This window comes from Rutidosis leptorrhynchoides, chromosome 3, assembly GCF_046630445.1.
Source record: "Rutidosis leptorrhynchoides isolate AG116_Rl617_1_P2 chromosome 3, CSIRO_AGI_Rlap_v1, whole genome shotgun sequence".
In the NCBI taxonomy this organism is placed as follows: domain Eukaryota; kingdom Viridiplantae; phylum Streptophyta; class Magnoliopsida; order Asterales; family Asteraceae; genus Rutidosis; species Rutidosis leptorrhynchoides.
The window spans coordinates 132,437,583-132,448,139 of NC_092335.1; the positions used below are offsets into that span (position 1 = coordinate 132,437,583).

The 10,557-nt window shown below is 33.4% G+C and overlaps 1 protein-coding gene across 1 annotated transcript; it reads left to right on the top strand.

The window, feature by feature from the left end:
- Positions 1 to 4,962: 4,962 nt before the first annotated feature.
- LOC139896828 (probable peroxygenase 4) lies at positions 4,963 to 7,619 on the top strand. The gene is made up of 7 exons (XM_071879466.1): positions 4,963 to 5,095; positions 5,179 to 5,271; positions 5,366 to 5,451; positions 6,516 to 6,613; positions 6,938 to 7,063; positions 7,158 to 7,316; positions 7,418 to 7,619. The coding sequence occupies exons 1-7, from the start codon at positions 5,071 to 5,073 to the stop codon at positions 7,425 to 7,427; spliced, it is 597 nt and encodes a 198-aa protein (XP_071735567.1). The 5' UTR covers positions 4,963 to 5,070; the 3' UTR covers positions 7,428 to 7,619.
- The last annotated feature ends 2,938 nt before the right edge of the window (positions 7,620 to 10,557 follow it).

Sequence of the window (10,557 nt, forward strand, 5' to 3'; positions counted from 1 at the left end):
GTAATTGTAAGTAGGATAATAAATGATCGTTGAATCGGATTCGAAGAATGTACAGTGTAACTTGTTAATGTGAATTCTAAATATTCCTTGGGTACTACCCACCCGTTAAAATATTTTCATCATTAACAGTTTGTACGAATGAAATTTTTAATTACAATCTTTATGAAAATATATTTGCATATATGTTTTCTTCGGAGGTAACTATGAATTTAATGAGTCAATAAAATATTCAACTCATTTGATTTATCGTTATTACTAGATTACATAATCTCCAAAACATTAGAGATTACATAATCGTCATGTCGAACGAAGAACGATACGTAAAGAAGAGGTAATCGGTGTAGAATGATATGTAGAACAAAGATCATATTCGAAGTTCAGATGATGATGTTGAGGTACGTGGTGCGGATGTGATTGTTGGTGGTGGTAATGATACGGTTGGTGTTGATGCTGATGATGTCGTTGACGTCGATGATGCTACTGGTACTGAAGATTGCGAGGTTGATGTTGTTAACGGTACTGGTTATGCTGCTGGTGCTGCTGCTGGTGTTTGTAACCTTCGCACCGTGTTCTCCAAAGCCGTCACACGAGCGCGAAGTTCGTTAATTTCTGCTAGTACACCAGGATGATTGGCGGTTGGAGTGAGCGAATGAACAAGATCCGAAATATGGGATAGGATATAATCGTGACGAGATACTCGAGAAATGAGAGAGAAAATGGTTTCTCGAACAGATTCGCCGGTAAGTGCTTCAGGTTCGTCGCCAATGGGGCAATTCGGTGGGTGAAAGGGATCACCTTCTTCTTGTCTCCAATAATTTAGTATACTACGAACCCATCCCCAATTCATCCAGAATAGATGATGAGAAATTGGTTGATCCATTCCAGTGACGCTGCCTTCGGAGCCCGAATGGAAATCCATATCAGCGTAGCTGTCGGAGTCGGAGGAATTCGAACTGGACGCGGAGTTCATCTTGTACAGTCGGGGAAATGAATTTTTGGTTTGGAATAGATTATAGGAGTTGGGTTTGGTATTCTTCAATACATAATTTACATATGTATTTATAATACTCAAAATCCCGTGAATTACGGAGAATCTTTGAAATTCGTCAGGCAATGTCTATAGCAACAGATACGCTAGGATACGAATTTTGTCTATACACTATCGATGCACCAAATGCAGTAAGACGTGTCTAGACTTAAGAATACTAAGCAGGCAATTCTTAAGGATGATAAGCAGATGATTTTCGACTAGATATGATAAGCAAAAATTTTGACATGTAGACACGGTCAAAGTCCAGACTCACTAATGCATCCTAACAACTACCAGTTAGACACACTAATGCAAGGCCTGGTTCGCTAAGACCAACGCTCTGATACCACATGAGACGACCCGACCCAATCCATAGGGACGAATACAATAACATATGATAACATTGCGAGGTACTTGACCTCTATATGATACATTTTACAAACGTTGCATTTATTCTTAAAAGGCAAACTATCATTACATCAATATTTGACATTTTCGTCTAACATTTCATAATATCCAAATGACCTAATCTGTCATTTACTTATTTATATTCTCTATTGAACTCCAATGACTCGAATGCAACGTCTTTGTATCATGGCTTAAAAGGTCCCAAGTAGTATCCTTAACATGAGCTAATGCACAGCGGAAGACTTAATTCATACCTGAGAATAACATGCTTTAAAACGTCAACATAAAGTTGGTGAGATATATAGGTTTGATGCTAGCAGCGTTATAACAATGGAACACAAGATTTCATATATAAACATTTTAATAAAAATATTCTAAGTGGTTGAGCACTTGGTAACCATACTTAACATTTAATCACGTCGCATATTCCCTTTATTATGAAATCTTACTACACCGTACCAAGGTGTAGTCACGAAACGAAGTACTGTGCAACCGTTGAATACTGGTCGTCCAGTCCGGTTGGGGTTGTCAGGCCCGATAGATCTATCAACAGGATTCGCGTTTACAATACCGCTGTAAATATTAGTTACCAAGCTACAGGGAAGTATGCAGTGGTACAACTCAACGTAGAATATATTTTTCAATTACTTGTGTCCATAGCGTAAAACATAAAATACATGTATTCTCATCCCGAAATATTTAAAGTTTAAAAGTGGGACTATATACTCACTTTTGTCTTGAAGATATGTAATTTCGACTTGGTCTCCGATTGATATCACGAACCTATCCATATATAATATATCAATACCTTTTCTTTTTAAACAATCGTCACATATATATACTTATAATACTTTTAATACTTTTAATAATTCCTTAGTCCGTAGTTAGCAGTCCGATGTTAGTAATTCAATTTTAATGGTTCATATTTAGTTGTTTAATAAACCCCCAATGAAATAAATAAAACCCCCATCGTATATGTATTGGTCGAGATTAATCTTGACCCATGGTACCGGTGTTGTCAAATGACGTGTTGCGTACATAAAGTACCGGTGTTGTCAAATGACGTGTTGCGTACAATCATGGGATCTTATGATTAATCTTCTCGTATTGTTTACGGGTGATCCTGAACCATATAAAATTAAATTATGAGTACATATGTATAAAATATCATGTTACTTTAGGAAGATGTGATTTATTTAATTTTCTCCAATTATTTTCGTGGCTAAACTAGTCTTGGATATCCGATTTTGTTTTGGTCATAATTTCTTCGTTACAACTCCGTTTTCGTTGATTCAACTTTCCACTTCCTTGGATCGAGTCCCTCTTTAAGAATATGAACTGTAAATACCTTAGTTTGTATTCGAAATCATAGGTCATAGGTCAAATTTTGGTGAAACTTATGAAGTTAATCATTTTTGTTACAAAAACATCATTTAAGGACCATTTTTCTAAAAATACTTATACTATGAATTAAATCATGAAATTTTTATGTGTTAACATATTCATAAGAAATATCATTTTTCCAGAATATAAACCTCCAATTCAAAGTTCAAGATGGTTTTTAATTATCCAACCCAAAACAGCCCCCGGTTGCACTCCGACGTCATAAAAACAGTTTTTTAAGGTATTCTTTGAAAAACCAAGTTATACCTTGTTAAATTAGCATATATTTAAGTTATATTACAGGTATTGAAGTATTTTAAAAGTTAAGTTAGAAGGATCTATTTAGTTTGCAAACAAGTTTGAAATCATTCAAACTATGTTTTTGTTGTTAAAATTGTATACCATACAATAAGATAGCTATATATATATGAATCGAATAAGGTTATGAACAAAGTTACTACCTCAAGTTACTTGGACAAGATTGCTGTAAAAGAGGAGTAAAAACCTAGAACCAAAAGAGTGATGAAATTGGATGAAAGATTGGAAGCAACTTAAGACATAAACTTGAATTGAAAGTTGTATTTTTGTAGTGTTTTTGTTGATCTTTTTATGGTGGTGTTTAAGGTGATTCTTGAGAGGATTTTTGCTGGAGTTCTTAGAGAGACATGAGGCTAGTAAGTGTGTGTGTTTAGCTAGAGAAATGATGTTCCAAAAATTGAAAATGGATGCATGTATTTATGGTGGTGTAAAAGGTGTATAAATTTGTAATTTTGTGAAAAGATCTTTTAATCATGTGAAATTGTCATACTAAATAACAAAAGTAGTTACCTTATACATAAGGCATGAACAAGGGCTGGTTGGTGGTGATTTGATGTGTATATACCAATAGTAAATACGTATAGAAGCTAGGTATGATACGAGTACATATACTCTAGATATACGTATAGAAATCTTGTGAAAAATGGAATGAGGATTCAAATATAGCTATCTTTTGTGAATATACTTATATTGTTTTATGTATTTAAGTCTTTAAAAGTGATTAAATACATTATATATACGATATATGTATAAACATTATAGGTCGTAAGTATTTATGTCAAATAACGTTACGTATAGTTATCGTTTTGAAAGCTTAAGTTAGTAGTTTCAAAATATACTTATAACTTATTGTTATTAATACAAAATGAGATATTTAAACATCCTTAAATCATGTTAAATATGTATATATACATATATATACACAAACGTATAATTAACATATATTGTATAGTTCGTGATATCATCGGTCAAACTAGACGGTTAAACGTTATGTAAAACTCTTTTCAAAATCATAAATCTCAACAATTTAGATTGCTTATCATGTTGGTAAGTTTTAATTTATGTAAATATTAATCTTATAAGTGTAAAACGATCGGAAAAATCCGGGTCGTTACAATATATACATATATATTTTCTTCAGATGTAATCATGGATTTAATGAGTTAATATGATATTAAACTCATTTGGTTTTCGGTTGGAACCAGAATGAATAATCTCTAAAACTTTAGATATTACATAATCGCCGCCTAATATTCCTTCAATGAAGTTATAAATCAATATTTCATCTTTGATTTTTATTAGTACTCCTTGGTATCTATGGTGCGTACGCGGATCGTTTTAAAGAGCAAAGTAATTTCACGCCTTCTTTCTCAAGCCCTAATTTCGCCAAACTTTATGACCTGGATGTTCTGATGTTCCGGATCGTTTTAATGATCCAGTTGGTCAAAGCTCGGGATTAGTTAGCTTTTACTCTTTGTTTAGTGATGTAGATTGTTTACTGTTTTCGAGTCTTGAAATGCTTTTTGTTCGATTGTATTTTTGTTCGTATTTTTCGTCTAGATAAAAAGACTTTGTATTAATGTTATGGTTATTTAAAAAAACACAGTGGATAAATAACAAGAAGACGATTACAATACAAAACAATTCATACATTAAAACTGCAACCTCGCTTGGGAACCTATAAAGTTTATCTTTCGGTGCACTTCACACAATATTCCTTATGGGGCCTTTACGTTAAATCTGTATTCCAAAAACTTTAAAACACGCAATTCACTTGTTTTTCTAGAAAACAAAAGTAACCCTATAAATTAAAACCCTATCACTCTTTCTCTTTTAATTTCGTAACCGCCATCAATTAAACCCTTTTGTATCTTTACAGATACACATATCTAAACATTCTCAGGCTTTACAATTAATCAGAGCATCAATAAATGGCTGTCGAATCTGATATTAAAGGTACTTTGTCTCATGCCCTGTTTCGTTTATTTTTATTTATAATTCTTGAATTTAATAATTAGGTGATTTGTATATGAATGCAGCAATTGAGAGTGATCAAAACGTGTTACGAAAACATGTTGAGTTTTTTGATCGTAACCACGATGGCGTGATATATCCCTGGGAAACTTTTCAAGGTTCGTTCATTCACGTTAATATTAAACTTTTATCAAAAATTAAACCCCATAATATTTAATTAATTTGGATTAGTGTATTTTGGTGTATATTTAGGGTTTCGAGCAATTGGGAGTGGTATTTTGTTATCATCAGTTGCTGCTCTTTTCATTAATATGGGACTTAGCGGCAAAACTCGTCCTGTATGTATTCTAATCTAATTATTTTAATATATTATATATCTCTGTTTTTATTTATTTGTTGGTTTTATTTTATGAGTTGCATGGTTTGATATTTAAGCGTTTTAAAATCAGTTGTCATATCTATACAAGACACATTCTTGGTAGGAAGTTCTATATTTATATAGTGTTGTTATTTAAATCAATATGTAACACAAAGAATACTCTTGATTCCATTTAGAATAAAGCTAAAATACAAGAGACAAATATTATTACATTCTCATTATCTCTTATATGTTCTAGTATTGTTAGAGTGCTCCCATCGGTACCGCCAGGCACCGCCCAGGCTGGGCGCTGATGGCACCAAACCCTCCCGTCCTCATTCCCGTCCATTTACAACATGTTTGTGGACGAATTTTTGGGCATTTTTTGACCGTTTGAAAAAAAAAAAATAAATAAAAAAGCCTTCAACGGCTATAGAACGGCTAATTGCCATTTTTTTTTTAAATCCTTTTTACTCTATTTAAACCCCACCCATTTCCTTCATTTTACACACTCAAATTTCATATTTTCTCTCATTTCTATCTTTTTTATATACTTCAACTCTCATTTTTTTAACACCAAAAAATGAGTTCCAAAAAAACACCAAACAAAGGCAAAGCAAAACAACGTCCCTTCAAGATTCAAATGCGGTGGGTCGAGATATGAGGGTCCTTGCCGTTCCGTTTTTTATTCATTTTTGAATACATATATGCTTCTAACTTACTAAAAAATTATATTATACGCTAAAATTATTTGATTTTTTCGACAAAAAATATGTCATGTGCTGCCTCTTGCATTATTGTATAAGATATGATGGTCTATCTATCATTTGTCAAAAAGAGATTAATTACCTATTGAAACAAAAAAAATATGGTATCTTTTTTACTTTAGAAAGTTAAAAGTTTGTTTGTATCAATTTTCCTCTGACTTGATGGTGTGAATATTCAATCTTGAAGTAAGAGCAATGCTAAAGTATAAGCAATTAATAAATAAATAAAAAATACTATTTTTTATTAATTTAATTTTAAATCTGTTTGTTAAATCAGGGTAAGAAGTTGCCTAATTTACTCTTTCCAATTGAGGTGCAAAACATACATATGGCCAAGCATGGTAGTGATTCTGGCGTCTATGACACTCATGGAAGGTATTTGTCGTTTTCCTTCTTATCTCCATCTCCATATATAAATAAAATAATTTTATTACTGTATTAACTAATAAATATAAATAGAAAAATGAGCATGGTACATTTATCTGTTAAGAGATGGAAAATGATTATCATTCTGCCTAATTTTCTTACGCGTCCATCTAACACCTTGAATTTTTGACATGGTTAGCTAGTCTTGTCATGTGTCATTATTTTACTTGTTAGGATGATATATACTAATAATTAGAATTATTAATCATTACACATATAGAAAATATATGTTTAAATATAATTAAAAATATCCGCTTTTGTTTCATGTTTAAGGTTTGTTCCAGCCAAGTTTGAGGAGATATTCCATAAATATGCACGAACAAATTCGGATGGGTTAACATCGGACGAACTTGATGCATTTATCAAAGGAAACCGAGAACCCAAAGACTATGGAGGATGGTAATAAAACTCGTACTCGAACCTATTATACCACCCTTGAATCCTAAAGCGTTACAAACACATTATATGATGTAATCGGTCACCTATGTTGTAGGATTGGAGGCCTTTCAGAATGGAAGATATTGTATTACCTTGCAAAGGACAAAAATGGATTATTGAAGAAAGACACAATTAGAGGTGTTTATGATGGAAGCTTGTTTGAAAAAATGGCCGAGGAAAAAAAGATTAATTCGTCCAAGAAGAAGAAACACATGTAAACACCCACCTCAATTTCTTTTACTTTTAAATGACATAATAATTTATCTAAATTATTACTAATAATAAATTGGTTTTTTTATATATTAATTTTGGCAGTGATAAATGAAGAGAAGCAGCAGCATATGAAACTATCGTGTGTTTAATGGATGTGTATAGTGTTACTTGTTTCTTTTCTTATTGATTTTTATTTTTATTCTTAAAATTTCTGAACAGGGGCATGTTGATTGGTATATTATATATATTACTGCGTATACAGTATTGCGATACTTTTTTTTCCTTTGAAACTTTATTTCTTTTGTACGGTTTTATTTTTATCTAAAGGTATGTTTCTAAATTATTCTCATGGATTACAACATAACAAAAAATTGGGCTGGATAACAAAGCCCATAATTTTATCCTTAATACTATTTAACTAAGATGATATAATAATTTTATTAGTAATGATTGACTCCTTACTAAAAGGGGCATACTCGAGTTTCTGTTTTAAGTGGAAAGAAAAGGAGATGAGCGGGTTAGGAAGGAGAGTAGATAAGATTTTTGTTAACAACACTTTTCTACCATATTTGTGTTAGAATGCAGCCATAACAATGAGACAAAGTCAAATAACCTTATTTGGTTATTTCATTTATTGGGATCAGAATATAAAGTCATCACTTCCCTTTTTTGAATAAAGACACAACAGGTCAAACAAGCAGCCAAGAATAATGGGTCTTAACCTGCAGAACAGCCTGCCACTTTCCTCAATTGAAATGGGGGTTCCAAAAGATTAATTGGAGCCAACCCACTTTAGGAATTAGCTGTTAACCTTTTAGTGTATATATAACACTTAGTAAGTTGTAAACAAGAACACAATACAATTGTATCAATTCTGAAATCAATACAAAATCAGTTCTTATCAATTTATTACTTGAAAACATGGTATCAGAGCGGGTGTAGATCCAAGGATCATTACATCTATTGCTTAAATCATTTACTAGAATTAAAAAGGCCACCATGTCTCATGACGGCAGCCAAATACTACCTTCAACCAAATCGACCCGTATCAGCCAAATTGATTACTTAACTAGTTAATTGGCAATTTTTTGAAAAATAGTATTAAGTTTTTAAAAGAATTGGATCAAAAATTAGGGTTATCACCGAGTGAACCTTCAACCAGCCATAAAATTGCAACAGGGTTAGCAATTGACGGCAAAGGAACCTCACATCATCTAACCCAGATGAATCGAAACAGCCACACATAAAGAATTGATGAATCAAAACTAAAGTGTATTGAGTGTGGTAAATCGAAGCATACAAGAGAAGAGTGTGTTAAATTAAAAAGTTACCCGGATTGGTGGACAAAACCATGCAAGGCAGCAACGGCAGCGGCGGCCGGAGAACCTACCACCACCACCGAGTTAGGTTTCGATGGCATCGTCACACTTAAAGGTACACAAATTTTTTATACCTCTCTGAATCCATCGATTAGACCAACTGAAAGGGATGGGAGTTACATCAACGAACCCACTACCACTTACGGTGATGGGAAGTACACCAACAAACCCACATCCACTTACGGTGATGGAAGGTACACCGGTAGACCCACAACCAATTTGGGGTACGGTGATAGTACAAAGAGAGAGAAAAAGGAATCGAATGATGGCAGTGTTAGTGTTACAGAAAAAAGGAAGAGAGAACAGATTTTTCTCTCTCTACCTCCTTGTGCAAAGAGAATCGTATCAGACTAGTTGAAAGTGATAAAAGTGATAACACAAGTCAACCGAAACCTAAAACAAGTGGGTGTTGGGCTGATTTATTTAAAAGGGAAAACAGGCCGGACACAATGGGTGTTGGGCCAGACGAGTTTTATGGTGGGTCAAGGGAAAATCAAAACAGGCCAAGGGTGGTAAATGTTGGGCCAAGCAAGACTTGTGTTAAACAGCCCACAAAATTTGTACCTAAGAATATCACTAAAACTAGTAAGCCCACTAACTGTTTTAAAAGGCCCAGTACTTTTTTTTAAAAATAAAAAGATCTCTATGCCTACTAGGCCCAAAACTAATTTTATGTGTCAAAATACGTACTCCGTTTTAGCTAAAATACAATACAATGACGACCTTTCTAAAGCAAACGTTGTTTCAAATAATTCAAAAACCACATCTTGGATATTTGATTGTGGAGCAACGGACACTATGACTTTTGATGAAAATGATATTATTTTAAAAACAAAACCTAGGAAAAATAAAGTACAAACGGTTAACGGGGAGATTGTTCAAGTTAAAAGTGAAGGTACTATTGAAATTTCACCAAATATTAAATTACCTAATGGTTTATATATTCCAGCTTTATCTCATAAGTTGTTATCAGTAAACCATGTTACAAAAGAATTAAACTGTAAAGTCCTAATGTATTCGACTTTTTGCATCTTGCAAGACATCCAGACAAGAGTATTAATTGGACGTGGCATTGAAAAAGGGGGGGGGGGGGTTAGTTATACTATGTTGACGAGGTTTCTCAACAAGGTACAGTGTCACTTGCTCACGGAACACCTACGAGAGAAGCCTGGTTATGGCATAGGAGACTGGGTCACCCGTCAGCCGGATATTTACATGCTTTATTTCCTAGTTTATTTCCATCTAATTTTAAGTTGAATTGTGAAACTTGTATTTTGGCCAAGAGCCACCGTAGTACATTTAAACTTAGTAATACTAGAAAAGATGTACATTTTTCTTTAATTCACTCCGATGTGTGGGGTCCAGCACCGGTTAATGGGGAGAAAAATTACCAGGATTTTTTCCCTATTTATTGATGACCATACCCGAATGACTTGAATTTATCTTCTAACACACACATCGGAAGTGTTTGAGAAATTTTCACAATTTTATAGAATGATAGAAACACAATTTGATAAAAACATACAAATTCTAAGATCCGATAATGGAGGGGAGTTTGTTAATTCATCAATGAAAGTTTTTTGTGAAAATAATGGAATTATTCATCAAACCTCATGTGCTCATACCCCCGAACAAAATGGAGTAGTCGAACGGAAAAATCGGCTACTTTTAGAATTGACAAGAGCCTTGTTAATAGAATCTAAGGTTCCGAAAAGTTTTTGGCCCGAAGCTCTTGCTTCCGTAACCTACCTTATTAATCGCCTACCTACTAAAGTGTTGGGCACAAAAACTCCGAAAGATACACTTTCTCAATTTCATACCCTTCCGAACTCATTTAGCATTGAACCTCGAATCTTCGGGTGC

Coding starts and splice junctions, on each gene's coding strand:
- LOC139896828 (XM_071879466.1), top strand. CDS start 5,071: ATGGCTGTCGAATCTGATATTAAAG. Junction 6,614..6,937: donor GTCTATGACACTCATGGAAG/GTATTTGTCGTT, acceptor TTCATGTTTAAG/GTTTGTTCCAGCCAAGTTTG. Junction 7,064..7,157: donor CCCAAAGACTATGGAGGATG/GTAATAAAACTC, acceptor CCTATGTTGTAG/GATTGGAGGCCTTTCAGAAT.